A 21,402-nucleotide genomic window follows, 5' to 3' on the forward strand; every position below is an offset into this window, starting at 1 on the left:
TGGAAGATTGGCTTCCTTGTATATTAAAAATGAGCGAGAGGTGGCGCTGTTTCACTGAAAACCTACAATTGGAATCTCTAAGCGTGTTGCGGAAGACAAATTGACAAAACACAGGCGAAGGTCTCCCAACAAGTTAGCAGAAGCTGAAATCAAAGACCGTTTCATTGGAGAGAACAGTCCTGAAAATTACTGCTACAGTGGCCTATTCGACATTTTATTTAAACGCTTCATTTAAATCAAGCTGAAAATGAAAAGCGCTGTGTTGTGGATGACAAACAGAAGATTAAAGATCAAAAGTACTGATTATAAAAACAAATTCCCGCTCTATCAGTTGACCAATCAATATAACATACGTGAAGCATGTGATCTTCTGCACTCACTTCCTTATGCCGCGAGCATATGTTTGTTTACGCCAAACTAGAGCACGTTATGCATTAACTGGAATCTGCAGCGATGTTAAAGTTTGTGGCAGCAGTCAGATGATTTCTCTCGTCCTGGATGCAGCAGGTAGGTAGACCGACCGTTTTAGGAGAAAATGTATTTAGTCTGTAGGTAAAAATCTTGAATAGGCTACTTTAACATTTCAGTAGCCTGTTTAGTAATGCAAAAAAATTACGCTCGGCCATTGCACTCAGTAGTGTGAGTTATATATTATTTTAAAGACTCATAATGTTATTGGGTACCATTCAGTAGCTCAAATTAAGTTTTCAGCAGTGCTGTAATTATTTACTGAAACTGTAATTGTATATAAAACGTATAAATATAAAATGAAAAATTTGAAAACAAAACTTGGATATGTTAGCAATATGTAACTGAAATTAAAATAATTATGAGCTGAAGTACTAAACTACAGTAATAATACAAAATATACTTAAACTTATGACGTAATTAAAAATAATAATAAAAAGACCATTTCAATTTGAACGTATATTTTAACGCACACAAAGAATATTTGATGAATAGCTATTGAATTATTAGAAAAAATAATGGCACACGGGGTGGTGATTACCAGGTGGTCAGCCAATCAGATTCAAGCATTTAACAGGCTCTATATATATACATTATGAAGGTAAAAATTTTGAAGTACAAAGTGTTATTTGTTTTCAATTTCTGTTACCTTCATCCTCTTTCAGGGTATACAATGAAATCCCTTCCATGGATCCGTTGGACCCTTGGCCTGCTGCTTCTCTGTACTGCTGATGCAGACAGTGGAAGAAAACCTAATTTTGTCTTTATGATGGTGGATGATTTAGGAATTGGAGACCTTGGATGCTACGGAAACACAACGCTGAGGTTTGTTCATATAATTGAGTTTATTGCTTTTATTCCGAGTTCTTCCAGGAAATCCATACAGACTGTCCGATTATGGCTTGTGGATTGCTTTAGTTGCTACGTGTATGTACTCTGCATGTGAAATAATATACAGTTAGGCCAGCAGTGTCAGAAGATGCTGTGTAAGAACAATTAAATTTGACTTGCATTGGATTATTTTTTTTTTGTATTGGTTCATATACAGTATGTTTCAAAGATGAATACATTTTGTATGAAAGCTTGTTTCTGCCATGGTATAAAAGATTAAAAGATAATTGCATCCATAAATTTGGAACCCTGGTGAATAGACATCTCTCTCAGAGACATAATGAGACTGTGTTGTGTTGTGGTTGTCCTGGCTCGCAGGACCCCTAACATTGACAGACTGGCTCTGGAAGGGGTGAAACTGACCCAACACATAGCTGCTGCGCCACTTTGCACTCCCAGCAGGGCGGCCTTCCTCACAGGCAGATACCCGATTCGGTCAGGTCAGTGCTGGAGTTACTGCACATGGAGTTCTGCCTGAAATAAGCAATATGTACTGTTTTTAAAGCATTGCTGAGACTTACTGTTAAAGTGTTAAAAGACACTATTCTTTGTATGTGAGATTGCTGATAATAAGCAGGACAGGTATTATTATTATTACTATTAATATTAATATTATTACAATAATAATGACAATAATGTAATTATAATATTATTAGTAGTACTTCAGTGGATTCATTGTTTATTTTTAATTTTTTCCAAGTAATTTATGGAGCATGTTCATGATAAAATATTCAGTTTGTCTTTTCAACATTGGTTTAGGTTTGTATTGTTTTTTTTTTTTTGGATGCCATAGGTATGGCAGCAACTGGACGTATGGGAGTTTTTCTCTTTTCTGCATCGTCAGGAGGCCTTCCACAAGAAGAAATCACCTTTGCCAAGGCTGTCAAAGGGCAAGGCTATTCTACTGCTGTAATTGGTATGTTACTTCCATAACTCTGGTTATACGTTAACAGGGTCCTGTAAAGTATGTCACTCTGGGAAAAGCATCAGGCATGACCGATGACAATAAATGTGGTGGCTGACCGACAAGTCAGGGGAATGACAAGGGTCATCTGTCATTGCACAATTCTTAACATCTCTTTTTTTGTTCTGACTGAGTGAAGTGTGTCGAAATCACTATTATCAGAGAATTTTAACCTTAAAATCTTTTAATCTCTCATTAGGAATGCAAACAGCTTCATATTGCAAAAAGCACGTAGTTCAGATAATCTGGTGTTGTTGTTCATGATCTCTTTATAGATTGAATGCATCATTCATTCTATCATTTATTTATAAACTTTGGACTTACTCAGAGCAGTGTAGTATTGTACAACCTATAAAATTTCTTGATTGGGTGTAGTGATGTCCAAGCTGATTTGACACTTATATCTTTGGAGTGATATGCACTTAAAGGTTTCCTCCACCCCAAAATTAAAAATATTGTCATTAATTGATTGATTAATTTGTCACAGTAGTGCCGTTTTGGACAATAACCACTGAACGCAAACAGCATAGGCTGTTCTGTGTCAGCCGCAACACATGTATATGTAGTTTTCAATAAAATCTAAGGTAAATAAGTGCAGAAAACGTATCTGTTTGGTGCGGTTGACAGAATAACATACACTGTTTGCGTTCAGTGGATACGCTACACAATGGTGCTACGGTGATGCAGAGGAGTCGAATTTTTTAATAAAGCTGTTACCGTAATTCGTCACATAAAAACCGGGGCCTTTATTTACCTGAACTGCAGAAGGTAACAGGCTTTTATTTGAAGCAGGCTTTTAATGGAGGCAGGCCTTTATTTCTAATTCCATCTGTTTGATAAGTAATTGTTTTAAATAACTAGTTTTAAATTAAAAGCGATAGCGTTCCAGTGGACAGAGATCATAACATTAGCACAGAATCAGTTCAGAATCAATCAACAAAAGAACCAGTTCGGTTCAGATGCACTGTGTGTCAGTCTGCTTCACGAGGAATCATGCATGCGCAGTATCATCAGCTCATCGGTTCTCGAATTGGACGCGTCTGACAGAAACTGTTCTTGGTTCAGTGTACTGGTGATCCAAAAAGCGACAGTGGGCGTGTACGTTTGTTATCTAACTCTGCTGATTATCCACACAAATCCCCCCCCCCCCCTTTATTTTAGACTGGCCTTTATTTGTCTGTGTTGACCACGCCTCCGACCACTTTTAGAGGCCCAGCGTTTATTTGACTACCGTTTTTTATTAGAGGAATTACGGTATTTTTGTTTTCTTTGTGAACAAAGTATTCTCGTAGCTTTGTAAAATTGCGGTTGAACCCCTGATGTCACATGGATCAGTTTACCAATCTCCTTGCTAGGTTTCTGGACCTTGATTGTGGTAATTACATTGCTGTCTATGGGAGGGTCAGAGAGCTCTCAGGATGCATCAGAAATATCTTCATTTGTGTCCCGAAGATGAACGGAAGTCTTACGGGTTTAGAACGACATGAGTAATTGACAATGACAACATTTTCATTTTAGGGTGGAGTACCCTTTTAAATGGCATCTATGGTGTAGATTGATTGCTTAAGATCTCCCGGGGTGGCAAGCTCACACTATTATAATTTGTATCATTGATTCTTGGGACATGGAACAAGAGATGTAACTAAATTTTCTTTATTATTTAATTTAGAAAGCAGGATTTGAAAATAGCAACATTTCCCCTTTGAAAATAATGCAAGATTAGGAATATAATATAATCCAAGATTAGGAATAGAATGCTTTTATCACACTCTCTCTCACACACACACACCATTTTATTGTATTATTTTATTAATCAAACTTATTACTAAAAACCTCTGTTCTCAGACTATAATTTATACTTCGTATAGACAAAGATAGTCAAGATCGGAAGAAATGTAGCTATGCATTATTTAAATATTTATGAAACATCCTGTTCAAAACTTTTAATATCTTATTTAACCAAGACTGGATTTTACTTGCTCAAAACTACAGTAAAATTGTGAAATACTATTGCAAAATAAAATAACTCAGGGTTCCCACAGGTCCTTGAAATCCTTGAATCTGAAATTTTTTTTCAAGGCCCTGAAAAGTTTCTTAAAATAAACATACATAGATACAGGTCCTTGAAAGTGCTTGAATTTATTTTGTGCAAGAAGTTTTCTGTAAAAAAAAAAAAAAAAATCCATATTATTCCCTCTGGTCTGCTAATGTGTTGTTATGCCAACACATCAAGGCCTATGCATAGCTTGCTTGATTTTCATTAGTTATGCACATTTACATGTTACGTTAAGTGTTTCCCAAGTGAGGTACTTTGCCATGACATTCACGCTCGCACAAAACTACTACGATTGTACCTCAACGTTTCACAGATGCCCCGTGAAATTAATGTTGAATTGCTTTGCTTGTTAAGATGTAAACCCGTGAGGCAAGAAAAACATAAAACCATATTCATATATTTAAAACTTCTGGTTGCATGAGCCTAAGCTCTTTTCAGTAAAATCCATGCAAAATAGGGTTGCCAACCATTCAGTATAATGCAGAATTGTCCCGTATTTAAGGCATCAGAGAAGTGTTCTATATGAAAGCTATACGGAATGCAGTTTGTCCTGTATTCGCAGTCATACGCCGTATGGCCATCTAGACAATACAAGTAACACATTAATCATTCTTTTTGCACAAATCATTTTTTTAATTTGCGAACGTAGCCACTCAAGGAAGGCTTTGAGACCTTGCAGAATCCTCTGGGAACTTCTAGAAAAGAACTTCTAGAACTTCTTTTAACATTCCTAAAACTGGACCTCATTAATTTGAAGAACAAATTCAAGCACCAGAAGCAGCCTACACACTCCAAGTTCTCTTTAATTGAGAAATATTCATTTTCATGAATTCATAGGCTACCTGGTTGCAATAACATTTATTTCAAAATTTGTATTGTCATTGTTAAAAAAAAAAAAAAAATATTGATTGAATATTCAAAGACTTTAGTTTGTTATACTTTCAGATTTTCTGCCATATATTGTATGTAATTTCAGACTATATTCACCTCCTAAATTACCACACCACTTGCGCAGTAACAATTCTATAGTGGTAAAATTTACTCGGCCGATGCTTTGTGTATTAAAATGCGTGCAATTGTTTGTATGACATTAAACTTTATTTTTAGAATAATCGCACATAGGTTTAGCAAAACAAATGTGATTATTACTTTTATTATATCTTTATACACCTTTTATACGTATACTTAACTGTAGACACCGAATTTACACTCTATAACAGTGGTTCTCAACCACATTCCTGGAGGACCCCCTTCACTGCACATTTTGCATGTCTCCTTAATCAAACACACCTGATTCAGGTCACCTGCTCATTAGTAGAGGGTCACAGACCTGAAATGGGTGTGCCAGACAAAGGAGAGATGCAAAATGTGCAGTGATGGGCGTCCTGCAGGAATGTGTTTGAGAATCACTGCTCTATAGGTGGTAACACAATGTAACCTTGCTCTCACTTGAAATGTGTCCCCACATTAAGAATATGAGGGTATTGGACCTGGAAAGCCCTTGAAAGGTCCTTGAATTTGAAGTGAACCAAGGTTTGGGAACCCTGATAACTGTTTCCTCTCTGAATATATTTTAAAATGTAATTTATTCCTCTGATGAAAAACAGAATTTTCAGCATCCATTACTCCAGTATTCAGCATCACACAAGAAATCAGAAATTTTGCTGCTCAAGTAACTTTTCTTGTTATCATCAATGTTGAAAACTGTTGTGCTGCTTCATATTTTGGTGGAATCTTAATTCTGCAATGAATAAAAATGTTTAAAAGAACAGTATTTTATTTATTTTGTAAATTATTAACTGTCACTTTTAATTTGTGCCTTTTTAAAAATAATAATTTTCATTTATATGCTAGTTTTGTCAATAATTATAAAAACAAATATTAGATATGACATTCATATCTGCTTGTTTATGTTGACAATGGCAAGGAAAGCACATTTTGTGGGAAAAGGGAATAAGGGGAAGGTTTCACCAAAACCTCTGAACATGTTTAACTCAATAATTCAAAATAATTCCATGATTGATTTTCTAATTGATTGTTTGTTTATTCATTTATGTAGTTGATGTTGTCCTGTGTCTCAGAAATCAGTGAAATTGTATGATATAGCACTGGATAAAAAGCTAGCAGCTGTACAGAAGAGCAAATACAAAAAATAACTGGCTCACCGGAGTAATGTGGATTCGGCTTGAGGGACAAAAAAAAAGGAAAAGGCGGGAAAATAAAGTACTTGCATGCAACTGGTTTAGAGTGATAGAGTATGCAGCTTGCTAACTCTCTTTGCAGGAAACGGTATATGATTTTCATCTTTTGTGGGAAATCACTGGAACTTAAGGTTCAAAAGGGGGCTGAGTTAGTGTGTTCAAAATCTCAGTTAGATCCCAGAATGGGTTTAGTGGCTTTTAGACATTCTGCGTCCTTCATAAAATGACAAATTCGTATCTCTTGCACACTTTATTCACCAGTTGATTAGACTTGCATATAATGAATGGGAACGTGCACTCCTCCACTCAGATGTGATGAGTGGGTGTCCTCCTGCTGATTTATGCATGCCACCGCTGTGGTGTTGTCTGATCTGACCAAAATGCAGTGTTTTCAGTGGAAGTGTGCAGAGTTTCAAAACCAAAAAGCAGTAAGTGTAATTCAAGGTAATTTATGTGGCCTTTGAAATTATGGGGGCCGTAAGCCCTTTGCTACTCTGCCCTCAAACAAAAATTTGTGTTCATCGTTATCGATTTTTCCCGGTGAAACGGGACTTAATTAGTTAACAGTTTTTAGAAATGAGGAGTCCTGCACGCAGGCTGCCAGTTGAGGTAAGGGTGGGCACACAAATGTTCTGTTGCTTTCTAAACCCATGTTTTGCAAAAACCCCAGGAGAATAACAGCCCATGTCCAAACCATTAGGCCCAACAGACAAAGGCAGATCCTGAAGGAATTTGCTTGTCCCTTCCTCGTTCTGAGAGGGAGTTCAGAGAAGCAGATTGTCTAAATGAGCAGACGCTCTAAAACCGACATGTCTCAAAGCCTCCTGTAACACCCAAGGGGCAAGTGAGAGCCCAAAAGCTATTGTTTGATATTTGTGAGTCCTGTGTCTCAGGCAAACCTAGGAAATTTTGGCTGTTTGCAGGTAAATGTCTATGTGAAAAAATGTGAACCAATTGGTGAGACAAATAAAGCAAGTAAGACACAGATTTACATATGTGTCGGAATATTTGAAAATCCATGCATCAATCTGGAGCACTTTAGGAGCAAAATTAAGAAGTACATTCTCTTTTCAGTTACCAATTTGATGAAGGACAAGTTACCTGTGGTCAGTTTTGTGGACTGTTATGAAAATGCCTATATTATGTTCACACTTTTATTTCTAGGAAGCCAAACTATTTGAGTACTAATTTTATTGTTAATATTAGCTCAGACAGAAATATATTACTATGTAATACAACTGTTCTGTGAAATGAAAAATAAAAATAAAAAAAATAAAAAAATAAATATATATTAGTTAGTTAGTTAACATTAGTTAATTAACAAATTAAAATTAAAAATAATTCTAAAACATTTATTAATGTTAGTAAAACTTAACTTTGCCATTTACTAATGCATTATTGAAAACCGCAGGGAAACTTTAAAGTTTCTATGTTTACAAAACTTCTGTTCAGAAAAAGTTCGAAATTATTTGACTTTGGAAAATTAAGCGAACCAGTGAAACTCTGAAAACACTGGATGATAAACTGCATCAGTGTAAATTAACACAGTGCCATGCTTCATTCTGATATGCAGAGTACAGACTTATTTATTTTGCAGCATTTTGTGATTTGATAAGCACACTGAGGTTCAGACTGCACTGAACATTTTCCATGGTGATACTGAGCAAATGTCAGGAGCTTGTTCAGGTGTGTTCAAATAGGGTTAGAGTTAAACTCAGCAGGAAAGTGGACCTCAATGCTTATGATTTGGGGATCCCTGTTTTATTGTAATGGTTTGCCACTCATTAAATCAATTGTTGATTTTTATAAACTCTTTCTTTTTTTTTTTTAGGGAAGTGGCACTTGGGTCTCAACTGTGAAGACAGTGCTGACCACTGCCACCATCCTAACTCTCATGGCTTTGACTACTTCTATGGCACCATTATGACACACCTTCGGGACTGCCAGCCTGGACATGGCTCTGTTCTACATTTCGTCCATGGTTACATCCCATACAAGGCCCTTAGTATTGGTCTAGTTTCCCTGGTGTTACTCCATATTAAAGGGATGATAACTGTGCCCAGGAGGGTAGTTTTTGGTTTTCTAGTCCTGGTAGGGGTAGTGGTTAGTCTCTTTAGTTTGTTGGTGTACACATTCCCCAATCTAAATTGCTTTGTCATGCGAGGGCAAGATATTGTGGAGCAACCATATACATCAGAATATCTCACACAAAGGATGACCAGTGAAGCCATAGAGTTTCTGGAAAGGTATGTGTCCACATTTTTTACACTTTGCTTATTTAGCTTAAGAAATGCAGTGACTGAATTAAAGGGGTCATATGAAGTTGCTAAAAAGAACATTATTTTGTGTATTTGGTGTAATGCTATTTGTTTATGTGGTTTAAGGAAAAAAAACAAAACAAAACAAAAAACATTATTTTTCACATAATGTACATTATTGTTTCTCCTCTATAACCCTTCTCTCTGAGACACATCGATTTTTATGAAGCTCATCAGTCTGAAAAGCAAAGTGTGCCCTGATTGGCCAGCTGTCCAGTGTGTTGTGATTGGCTGAATACCTCAAGCGTGTGATGGAAACGTTCCACCCCTTGCTATACTGTGATGCCATTTGTCCAGGTGTGACAACACAAAAACAATTAATAGGGCTGTGACGGTTGCTGTGACAACCGCGTCACCGCGATGGTCGGTTGCCACCGCGGTTGTCTACTGCCACCGGCAGTAGTGCATTTGACGTCACACACTCTATAGCAAGCATAATACAAAATTTTGTATATAAGTGTAATAACTGTAATAGTTGCAAATTTTAAGTCTATGGTAATTAACAAATTACCTCAAACACAGCGTTTCCTTTAGATTAGCAGATTTGAGCGCAGGAAAATAGTTTATGTATTCAGCACATTAATTTAGTGTTGAGCCATCAGCATTCATGTCACCCATCTGCGTTTGCACAAGTTCTCGTGATCGCAAACGCTGGCTGGTGAGGTTTGGTGAGGCTTTTTCCAAACTGGCCAAATACAAACAAGACAGCGATAAATAAAAATGATAACAAGAAATATGTCAACGATTCCTATTTCAAAGAGAGCACGTGCAGCTGAGGAGTTATTGAGCTCGCTTGGTGGCGGAAAAGTAATCCGGATGCAACACCACCGCGATGCAACAGTCTGTTTAGTGTCTACACAGGACATTTGAACTCTGTGTCAGTACCTCACAGACCGGACGGGGATTTATCATGTTGTGTTGTGCTGCATCCAATGTAGCATCAATGATTATAATGAGTATTTTGTCACGCTGCGCGCTCGCTCGCGTCCGTTACAGGGTGTATTTAATTTTCTTATTTAGGCGTCTTTCTTGTTTAACTGCATAATTTTTTTCATATTTATTTTAGTGTTTTGCAGGCGGTGTTCACTGACAGAAAAATCTCAAACAAACACGAACTGACGAGTTAAATAGGATGTGTTAGATTAGTGAGACAATGCTGGGCTGATTTCATAGACGTGCATATATATATATATATATATATATATATATATATATATATATATATATATATATATATATATATATATATGCTATATATAAATATATCCTGTATATGATATATATATATATATATATATATATATATATATATATATATATATATAATAAATTACATGCATGCACAGTTTAAGTCAGCTTTAATCACCTTTTTTGGTAATTCCATGAACTGACCACGACACTGCTTGCAGATAGTTTATTTCGCAGTTTGATATGAAAGGATACGCACAAAGGAAGCCTGCAATGGCGCCTTTGAGCACAGGACCGTTTCCGAACTCGCTTTACTTGCACCTGATAATAATAAATTTTTTTTTTTTATCAACACCGCGCCACCGGCGGTTGTTGGTCCATGACTACCGCGGTGGTAAAAATCAGCCACCGTCACAGCCCTAACAATTAATCCCATTACATGGAAAGTTTTTCTTGCATCCAGTGGGGACATAATTATGGATTATAATGATTTTATACAGTTTTTTTTTTACGCATTTTTTTTGCATTTCGCACTGCTTAAACATAAAACCATGAATGCATTTGTGATCGGACAAACGACCAACAACAGGCGCTACTCTCCACTGCTCAAAACTCGCATTTGAATCGTCAGTGGCAAATTCTTTAAATATGAAAAATAACTTAGAGGCTGTGACTCAAAAGTCCCAGACTTTTCTCGCAAAGTTGGAATTGCCCCACTTTATAGAAACACCAACCGACACCAACATTGTAGGCTACTCTCTCAGGAAACAGTCCTTGTCCTCCATAAAATGTGCTGCACACATCTGAATATTTGGGTTGAACTTTTCCACAGTGTTGTAAATACAACTTAACCACTGATTTCTAGTTGTGTCCTCTTTTGGAAGGCCAAAGAAAGTAGTTTAACTTTCACAACAAGGCACACAGCATCTCCACAACATGGCGGCAGCAACAATACTACATTGAGAATCAACATTAGGCCTTCTTTCTTTCCTGGAATATTTGGGGGGCATTATGCAAATCTTCCCACACAGTGACATATACATAAGTTAGAATTAACCATATTTAGGTTGGAGTGGTTGACTCTTAACTTTTATAAAGAATATCTCTTTTGTTTTTTTTTTTTTTTTTTTAGTTTATTCACCAAGAGCTTGTAACACTCCAAAGAGAAAGGAAAAAATGAAATCACATCATATGACTCCTTTAATATCAAGGGAAATTGTCAATCCATTTTGAAAGGTCTGTATTGAAATGAAGGTCTTGCTTAAGCCGCTCTGGATTATTAATTTGATTAACCCTCAATAGGTAGAGTTCACCCAAAAGTAAAATTGTTATGTTCTCCTTTTCATTCCAAACCTGTATTACTCATTTTTTTCAGTGTAAAAGTTGATTTTGAATAAAGTGCAGATCACTCAACTAAATGCTAGAATCACTACAAAAATAAAATGGGAACATAATTTAAAACACTCTGTCATACACTTGGAAGTTGTTATAAAACAAACTCTTGCAGAAATGTGCACCTGTTTAATAGATTCAGTATTTGTTCTAAATAATCAAAATATCTGCTTAAAATCCTCTGACTGGATGGAATCATAGTCTGCAACTAAAAACACAGTCTGTACACATTAGACGCTTTGTGATTTTCTGTGAAATTTGTCAGCTATGACTGACCAATATCGGCAGAGTGGTCGCAGGCTCTTCCAAGTTGCAAATCGCTGCGGAAAAAGAGGAAAAAAATCTAGAGGAAAAAGTTATGTTGTGTATTCCAGCCTTAAGGGTTTCTAGCTTCAAAAAGGACACAAGGGCATAAAAGTGTAATTTTTCTGAATAATGATCTTACTTTATTGCATTGCTTCAGAAGATTTTAAATGGATTTCAGCGGAAGAAAGGAGGTCATATGGGATTGAACACATAAGTAAATCATGTCAGAATGTTAATTTTTCTGTGAACTCTTACCTGTATCACAGAGAGTCTGTTTATTGGAAAATGTTAGTTTTCAGCTACTGGACTGATAAAAGATTTATTTAGAAATGACTTGTCGTTGATATTGCTTTTTCTGACAGCTGATGCCGATATCTTGGAAAGTTATATATGTAGTTCTTTTATACTTTAGATGACAATGTATTTTCACGAATTAATATTTAATAAAAATACAATTAAAAAGAAAGTAAACGCTGTAACCAACAGTTTTTTTACATTGTGTGCATTGGAAATCAAATTTTTTTTTTGCAAATAAAGCCGAGGTAATGGTCATTTTACATAGTGAAAATGTCATCAATTTGACAGAGGGCAAATGGTTAAGCACAGCATAGTTTGAAATCATGAGTTTAAAGTTTGACGATGGCACATCTCCAGTGAGGTTAAACTCTTCTCCTGTCCATATTAAATTTGCACCGACCAATTGACATGCAGACAGCACGTTATCATGCAGGGTAAAAGAAAATGCACACTTGACAAGATCTCACAACTGGATTTGACTAAGTTTGCAAGGTTTGCGAAATTAAATGTTCATTAGTCATTCAAAGAATTGTTTAAATTATAAAAATGCGATTTAAATGATATAATACGACTTATATCGGCCTTTGCGATATATCGGTCGACCACTAGTAATGACCAAGTTTAAATTCTCTACTTGCAGTATTATATGGACTGTAAGACACTGTATAGACATTGCCTTAATGTAAAACAAAGCCTTGTGAAAACTCACATAAAAGCAAACCCCTTAAAGCCAGACTCTAATCCTTGGTCTGATGGCATAACACAACCTTGAAATGATGTGCTTTGTGTTTGTCCAATGGCAAATAAAGATTTTTTTTTTTTTTTTTTTAATATACAGGAATTCAGAGAGGCCATTCTTGCTCTTCTTCTCATTCCTACAAGTCCACACTGGACTATTTGCTTCTCCTCTCTTCAGGGGAAAAAGTCAGCATGGCCTCTATGGTGATGCTGTCATGGAAGTAGACTGGAGTGTAGGTAGGTACTAAATTACTTTTTACTTGTCACGTCAATAATCAAAAAATGCTGCTAATTAAAATTAGTGCAATAAATTGCCTTTTGGTTTTACAGGGAAAGTCTTGTTAATATGCCATTATCTCAAACTGTACTACTTGTTTCTGCTGTATTTTGCCTTTAATTAAGGTATACTTATTGTATTTGCTAAATTAATTTTCTGAGGGAGCTGAGCCCAGAAAGAATTCATCATAAACCAACGAGTGTGTCTCTTAAAAGGGCACAATGAATGGTTTCTAAAAATATCTAGTAAAACAATCTAGTAAAAAATTAGTATAGCTACCATATAAATGCAAAAGTGACATTGTATATAGCACTGAATGCATACTGTCATCAGAGTTTTAAAGTGAAGGACAGTTCTCTTAGTCATACTTGAGTGTTCTGGGGAATAAGCAGAAGGAATTAATTGATTTTTCTGTCAGTTGCAAACCGCAAGCTGGTAACCAGGTAATTGGACTGTGCATTTTAAGTTTTGGAGGTAACAAGATATTTTAAAGAAATCCATGTCTAGGCACAATTTATCTGTCTTGCATTAAAACCTAAAGAGTTCAAGGTTTTTATTTTTATTTTATTTTTAGAATCACAACTAACAATCAGTCAAGTGCATTGTTTTTTGACACAGGTGGATTGCAGAAACTAATTAGTGTAACATCATAAACTAGATTTGCATTCCCTAAAGGAAACATAATAATAGTCCATCCAGAAATGACAATTCTGTCATCATTTACACATCTTTATTTCATTCCAAACCTGCATGACTTCTGTAGTACATAAAAGCAGATATTATAAGAAATGGCTTAGTTACCAAAATGTGATCTCTTGTGTTGTGCAGAATAAGGAAATATACAGGGTTGGAATGTCATGAGGGTAAATTACGACAGTATTGGCTTTTTGGGGGGTAAACTGTCCTTTAATAATGATGATGATAATAATAATAATAAAATGCAAATTTTAATTAAAGAAGAGAATAAGCCACTAAATCAGTCACAACTAAAGGCAATGTATGCACCTTTATAAAATGCTTGTGGTGTTCTCAGTTGTAAGTTGATGAGAATTTTGGTAAAAATTCATAAAGTACTACACTGCACTGGAAAATGTAACTTTCCCAGTAGTTATAGCCAAATGTTGCACCAGGTTGGTTTTAGTATTTTTAATATTGATTGATTGGTCAATTTGAATTGTCAGAGTCTTTTTGCCGTTTTTAGGTCAGATCATGCAGACTTTGGAGCGCTTAAACTTGAAGGAAAACACACTGGTATACATGACTTCAGATCAGGGGCCTCATCTGGAAGAGATTTCCATTCACGGAGAGATGCATGGGGGTTATAGTGGCATATACAAAGGTATTCTGTCTGATGATTTGTTCTTAGAATCTGAGAGCTAGTTTACCAAACCTTGGACAAATTATCACATTTTAACATTATTTTCAGTTTTAAATATGAGGTGAACACTAACAATATGCAGTTTCACCTCCTTTGCTGTCTCTCGAGCAGCTGGAAAGTCAACTAACTGGGAAGGTGGGATTCGGATACCGGGGATTCTTCATTGGCCAGGTGTCTTACCTGCCGGGAAGGTCATTGATGAGCCCACAAGCAACATGGATATTTTCCCAACAGTGCTGAATTTAGCTGGTGTTTCCAAACCCAGCGACAGGTGAGAACTTGTCGCCTAGCAACAAGATCTGCCAGTCAAAGATTTGGTTACAGAGACGACAGATGCAGATACAATAGATGCAACTAATTTGGAGGTAGACTGAAATATTGGGATATACAGAAATCAGTAGATAAAAAAAAAAAAGAAAATTCAGGCACTTTGTTAGATGAATGTATCCCTGGTAGTGTAGTATATAATAATGATGTTTTGTATTATGGATATTCATACTGCTAAATAGACTCAATAACTAGGCTGATAATTGCTGTGCATTACCACTTGTTTCCATTGCAGAGTCATTGATGGTCATGATCTCATGCCTCTGTTGCAAGGGCAAGTGGAGCGTTCTGAACATGAATTTATGTTTCATTACTGCAATGCCCAGCTGAATGCTGTCAGATGGCACCCACCTAACAGTGAGTGCTAAATTTAATACACTCTTGTGATGGGTTGTAACTGACTGCTATTTGGTAACAATAAACTTCCTTAGTTAAAGAAATAGTTCACCCCAAACATTTTTTTGTCATAATTTACTTACTCTCATGTCATTCCAAACCTGTATGAGTTTCTTTTTTTATGTTGAACATAAAAGAAGATATTTTGAAGTATGCTGGTAATCAAACAGTTGATGGTCCCCATCGACTTCTATTCCATTTATTTCCATATTCTGGAAGTTAAAAGGGGGCCAACAACTGTTTGGTTCTTCAAAATACCTTCTTTCGCATGTGTTTAGCAAAAGAAAGAAACGTATACAGGTTTGGAACAACATGAGGGTAAGTAAATGATGAAAACATTTTCATCTTTGGGTGAACTATTCCTTAGTTAAAAGTGCTGTATGTAAGTGTTTGACTACTAAAGCTTAAGATATTTATGAAACATGCTAAGGTAACATACTTGTTAATGTCGGTCTTTGTTTTGGTTTGTGAAACCTGCCCACTGCCAGCTTACCCAGTTGTATTTCGACATCCCACAGCACATTTAATTTTATTCATCGTAAAGTGTGCTCGTTCCTGTTGGTGTCATCAATCTGGCAACCTGTGTGCGTGCGTCAAGTCTGAGGAGGAGGTGCCGGGTGAAGAAAACCCTGTGCAATATTTTGAATTTGGACTGCAATACTTATTTCAACCACTTTGTGTCAATCCTACATACAGCACTTCAAACATTAAAGGGTTAGTTCACAGAAAAATAAAAATGATGTAATTGAAAATTATGTAATGACTCACCCTCATGTCGTTCCAAACCCGCAAGACCTCCGTTCATCAGGAACACAGTTTAAGATATTTTAGATTTAGTCTGAGAGCTTTCTGTCCCTCCATTGAAGACGTATGTATGGTATACTGTCCATGTCCAGAAAGGTAATAAAAACATCTTCAAAGTAGTCCATGTGACATCAGAGGGTCAGTTAGAATTTTTTGAAGCATCGAAAATACATTTTGGTCCAAAAATACAACTTTATTGAGCATTGTATTCTCTTCCGGGTTTGTTGTGAGCGCGTTCAAAACACAGTTACGCAGTTTAGTGATATCCGGTTTGCAAACGAATCACTCGATGTAACCGATGTAATCTCCAATACGCATTAATCCACAAATGACTTAAGCTGTTAACTTTTTTTTTAATGTGGCGGACACTCCCTCTGAGTTTAAACAAATCAATATCCCGGAGTAATTCATTTACTCAAACAGTACACTGACTGAACTGCTGTGAAGAGAGAACTGAAGATGAACACCGAGCCGAGCCAGATAACGAACAATAGACTGACTCGTTCTCGAGTCAAGAACCGTTTCAAAAACCGATTCAAGAACCGAGGAGCTGATGATACTGCGCATGCGTGATTCAGCGTGAAGACCAACACAGCTAATGTTATGAGCGCAGGTAAACCGAAGGCTTGAATCAAGGGAAATCATCGCCAATTACGTCGAGCACAAAAGAACTGGTGAATCGTTTTCTTCAACTGGTTTATTGAATCGAACTGTCTGAAAGAACCAGTTCGCAGGAAAGAAACCGAACTTCCCATCACTACTGGTGATCCGAAAACCGATGCAACCGGATCTTGACTCAAGAACAAGTCAATCTTTCGTTCGTTATCTGGCTCAGCTCGGTGTTCATCTTCAGTTTTCTCTTCACAGCAGTTCAGTCAGTGTACTGTGTAACTGTGTTCCGAAGATGAACGGAGGTCTTAGGGGTTTGGAACGACATGAGGTTGAGTCAATGACAATTAATGACAATTTTCAATTTTGGGTGAACTATCCCTTTAAGTAACATAGTTAATGTTTATTTCAACATGTGCTTATCAAATCTGGTATCTGTTTAGATTAGTTAATGATCCTGAGCTTGCAGGATTGCAACTAACAATGAATAGGTGTTTTTGTTTACTAACAAACAATTAACAAAGATTCATAAATACTGTAACAAATGTATTGTTCATTGTTATTTAATGCTAGTTAAGGCATTAACTAAGGTTAATTAAGGATATTATTATAACATTTTAACAACTGTTTTGACACTCTTAATTACTGATTTAAATAGTATATTAGTTGAGTAGTATATGAAGTCCCCATTGCGCATGTTACTTTGAAGTCTAGATGATGTATGTATTGTGCAAAAAATAGATTACAACTAAAGTAAAAGTTAAAATTGCTTTATGGATAAAGTGCACAGGATAACATTATGTAAACACAAACTTTTTATTTTGGATGCAGGTTGAACAGTTTTACAGCACCAATATAAACACACACACACACATTTTAATGGGTAGATAAGGTTAGATAAGATAAGATTTTTCACTGTAAATGATTGAAAAAATTGTTAGATAAAGGTGATGACTGATTGTTTACATTGTTTACAAGCTGGATTTCCCTTTTTTTTTTCTCCAGGTAATGCAATCTGGAAGGCCTTTTTATTTACCCCTGACTTCTACCCAGAGAACAGCTCTGCCTGCTTCCACACTCATATCTGCCTCTGCATCAAGCCATTTGTCACGTTACATGACCCTCCACTGCTTTATGACCTGTCGAAAGACCCGACCGAAAGCACCCCCCTTAGTCCAGACACTGAGCCCCAGTTCTTCTCAGTCCTGGAGGTCATAAGGGGAGCAGTAAACCGTCATGCAGAGAGTCTGAAGCCTGTCCCAGTACAGGTTTCTCCTCTGCAAATAGTATGGAAGCCTTGGCTTCAGCCCTGCTGCTCCTCTCTCAGTCAGCTGTGCACGTGTGAAAGAGATCATCAAATAGAGAAGCTACGAAAAAGAAAAGAATAGTCAGGTAATCAGAATCATATGGCTTTAATGCACAGGAAGGGCATGTAATACTTAAAAGGATAGTTCATATAAAAAATAAATAATTAAAATAAAAAATAATTTACTAACCCTCATGTCATCCCAAACCTGTATGACTCAATTTCTCTGTAGAACACAAAAGAAGACTGTTAACCGAACAGTTTTTACTACTTCATTGTCTGCATTTCTATCTTCTTTTATGCTAAACAGAAAATAAGAAAGTCATACAGATTCGGAACGAAATGAGGATTAGTAAAAATGACTCAGTTGTTTTAAAAAAAATTGGGTGAATTGTCCCTACAACATTAGCTTACCTACTAATTTAAAATCGTGGTCACATTAAAGTTGTTCGGAGAATTTTGTGGATGAAATGCTGTAATTTCCACAAAATTGGCAATTTTGCAGGGCAAGAAAATGGGTTCACTCAGATCCGGCATGTTTGCAACAAAAGTTGCTTGGTAGCGACTTCTGTGTGAGCTGTGCTACATACATCGCTAATCTATTGACGGCAGTCAATGGTCAATTTTTGCCTTCCAAAAATTAACTCAAATTTGGCTGATTTAAATGAATTTTAATGCAATATCTCTGTAAAATAAATAAATAAATAAAGAATCAGAATATCCTATATAGGTCTGAAAAAAAGAGATGAAAATGAAAGGAAAACAAAACATTTTCTACACAAATTTGTACCAAGATAGCACATCTAAGGTCATTTGCAACAGGGTTTGCAAGCACAGCCAGGTTCTCTGTTCTGAGTTCTGTATTCCTCCTAGTCTGGAGATGCATCATCCTGATTGAACATTGTAAGGTCAGGGATTTTGTGAAGCAGTAATTACTACCTTTATGCTCATAAGCTTTGATCTAGCCTGCAACCGGTAACGACTCAATACCCGTAATGTCTTTTACAGGCTTTGGTGCTCTAAGGGTTTTTTTGGTGGTATTTTTGGTTTCCAATCTGTTTTGCTTATTTTTGTGACTAATCAGGCTGCACTGAATGGTTTGCAGTTTTTGCCAGCCATAAGAGGCTCTCCACGCTCTCAACATCATGTTCATTACACAAATCTCATCACATTAAAAATTATCTGTATCAGGAATTAAAAAGATGTTTTGCCTAATATTTTTAAGAGCCAGATGCGATATGTATTGATATTATGCTGTACTTTACGGCTTGATGTATTTATCACTGTTTCTGGAATGTTTCATATATTTGCTAATCAGATATTGATAGTCATTTGCATGAGGTACATTTCATATTTAAGAGTGTCAACTCTGAGCTCTTAATCCTTAACTGATCTTTAACTACTATTTGATAGTTTCACACATAATTTCCTCAAGATTTCATGATTATCCACAGTCCTGAAAAAAAAGTCCAGCTTCTTAGAAGAGCTTCTTAAAATTCTTAAAATGATTTCAAGTGGGCGTTACTTGACGTGTGATCAAGTATCTCTTACTAGCATCTTTCTGAATCGAATTTGAAAACATTTTGACCGCTTTTAACAGCATATCTACTAAACTGCATTACTTTTATGTGAACAGATACTGACTTTTAAAGATAGCTAAAAGAGCAGATGGCAGTTACCCAGGGGAGCCTTGAAAAAGATTGAACCATGGGGCTACTCCTACAGAAAAAGATCTAAGATTATGTCAGAATAGACAAGTTCAATCATTCTGATTTTCTGGGCACTTTTGCAGAGGGGAGAGATCAATCAGTTGCATTATGGGAGGTTGGCTTGGCTTAAATGATCAAAGGCACCAAAAGGGAACGTGTGCTCTGCTTAAGGATAGGTTTTTAAAACCTACAGGAACTTTATTTATAATATTTTTTTTAGAAGTTGGAAAACATATGTAAAGCTTCTTCTTAAAAATAAAAAAAAAGGAAATAAAGAAAGGACGCCCTGTAGAATTCCATGGTTTTCTGTATTGAGTACAAAATTAAAAAAAAAAAAAAAATCTGGATCTTGGCAGGTCTTAAAATTAGAAAAATAAAACCTGAAATAAAAAAAAAACAACAACAACAGCATCACAGTCATTTTTTACTTAAGAAAAAAAAGGAAAGAAGAAAAGAAATAACAATATACAAATTGACAATTGTATGTTCACTGCTGTATGCACTTTGGGTGGGTTAAATGGAGAGCATGAATTCTGAGTATGGGTCACCCATACTTGCCTTTGTCACTTCACTATCTGCAAGGTCTGAAGTGCCAGTTGCGATGGGACTACTTCCCATCTCCAAATGTTCAGGTTACCTGGATTGAAAATCCGTTCATAAACTTGTGTGATGAAGTTGCTGAGAGAGCAGGACAGCCTTATTGACTTATCTTGTGACAATGCTTTAAAATTAATTTTTCTCAAAGATATCTGACAGATTTTTGGATTCATAGTCTTTCCGAGTATTCCTATCTTTCTGACAAAGCTCTGAGGTTTATGATGCCATTTTCAACAGCTTATTTCAATTCAATTTCAATGTATTTATGAAGCACAACTAAAAACAACTACCGTTGACCAGTGTGCCATACAAAGTAACCAGCCACAAACAGAATTAAAAACAAAGACCAGGATAACAAATAAAACTGCAAGACACGGCAGAGCAATGCAATCCATTAATAATAAGCCAGATCAAATAAAAATGTTTTAACCTGGATTTAAAAATGGATAGTGTAGGGGCAGTTCTGATTTCTGCAGGGAGACTATTTCAAAGTCTCGGAGCAGCTACGGCAAATGGTTAATCACCCTTAGACTTGAGTCTGACAATAAGAACCACTAAGAGCCTTAAAGCTGCGGTAGGGAACTTTTGACACTCTAGCGTTAATAAACAGAACTGCTTGCATCTTGCGGAAGAACATCGCAGCCGGAACTACTTCTCTCTGTTTATGTCTATGAAGAATCACAAAGGTACTGGGTTACTCCGCCGCAGTATCCCCGAAGCACTCTAAAATAGTCCGAATATAAACACTTATTATAGGTGCACCCTAGTGATTCAGGACAAGCCAAAAACACGGTTTGGAAAATGGATTCATGGTGTACTCGCTTATTTTATAAATTTTTCTACATTTTGAACACAAACAAAGTTACAGACCGCAGCTCTGATTGGTTATTTTTTACCGGGAGCGATGGAGTTTCTGCAAATGGCAATAGGACCACTGGGAGGAGCCAGAGGAGCTTGATTTTTTTTCACAGATTATCTGTCTCATATTCTACTGTCAGGACATAATGACAGGTTTAATAAATATGTAAAAAATATTTTTTTTTACAAAAGTTCCCTACAGCATCTTTAAGTTGGCAGACCTGAGAGCTCTTGCAGTGTGGTGGACTATCAACAGATCCAAGAGGTATGAAGCTGCTAAACCATTTATAGACTGGTTGGAAAAAACAATAAGAGCACTTTA

The 21,402-nt window shown here is 36.3% G+C and overlaps 1 protein-coding gene across 1 annotated transcript; it reads left to right on the forward strand.

Moving 5' to 3' along the window:
• The first annotated feature begins 366 nt into the window (after positions 1 to 366).
• sts (steroid sulfatase (microsomal), isozyme S) lies at positions 367 to 19,107 on the forward strand. Its single transcript, XM_026204400.1, has 10 exons — positions 367 to 507; positions 1,134 to 1,293; positions 1,678 to 1,799; positions 2,153 to 2,275; positions 8,412 to 8,826; positions 12,920 to 13,056; positions 14,298 to 14,435; positions 14,586 to 14,745; positions 15,037 to 15,158; positions 17,616 to 19,107. The coding sequence occupies exons 1-10, from the start codon at positions 387 to 389 to the stop codon at positions 17,996 to 17,998; spliced, it is 1,881 nt and encodes a 626-aa protein (XP_026060185.1). The 5' UTR covers positions 367 to 386; the 3' UTR covers positions 17,999 to 19,107.
• The last annotated feature ends 2,295 nt before the right edge of the window (positions 19,108 to 21,402 follow it).

The sequence above is a fragment of the Carassius auratus genome, chromosome 26, assembly GCF_003368295.1.
Source record: "Carassius auratus strain Wakin chromosome 26, ASM336829v1, whole genome shotgun sequence".
In the NCBI taxonomy this organism is placed as follows: Eukaryota; Metazoa; Chordata; class Actinopteri; order Cypriniformes; family Cyprinidae; genus Carassius; species Carassius auratus.

Coding starts and splice junctions, on each gene's coding strand:
- sts (XM_026204400.1), top strand. CDS start 387: ATGCCGCGAGCATATGTTTGTTTACGCCAAACTAGAGCACGTTATGCA. Junction 508..1,133: donor TCTCGTCCTGGATGCAGCAG/GTAGGTAGACCG, acceptor ATCCTCTTTCAG/GGTATACAATGAAATCCCTT. Junction 15,159..17,615: donor CAGATGGCACCCACCTAACA/GTGAGTGCTAAA, acceptor TTTTTTCTCCAG/GTAATGCAATCTGGAAGGCC.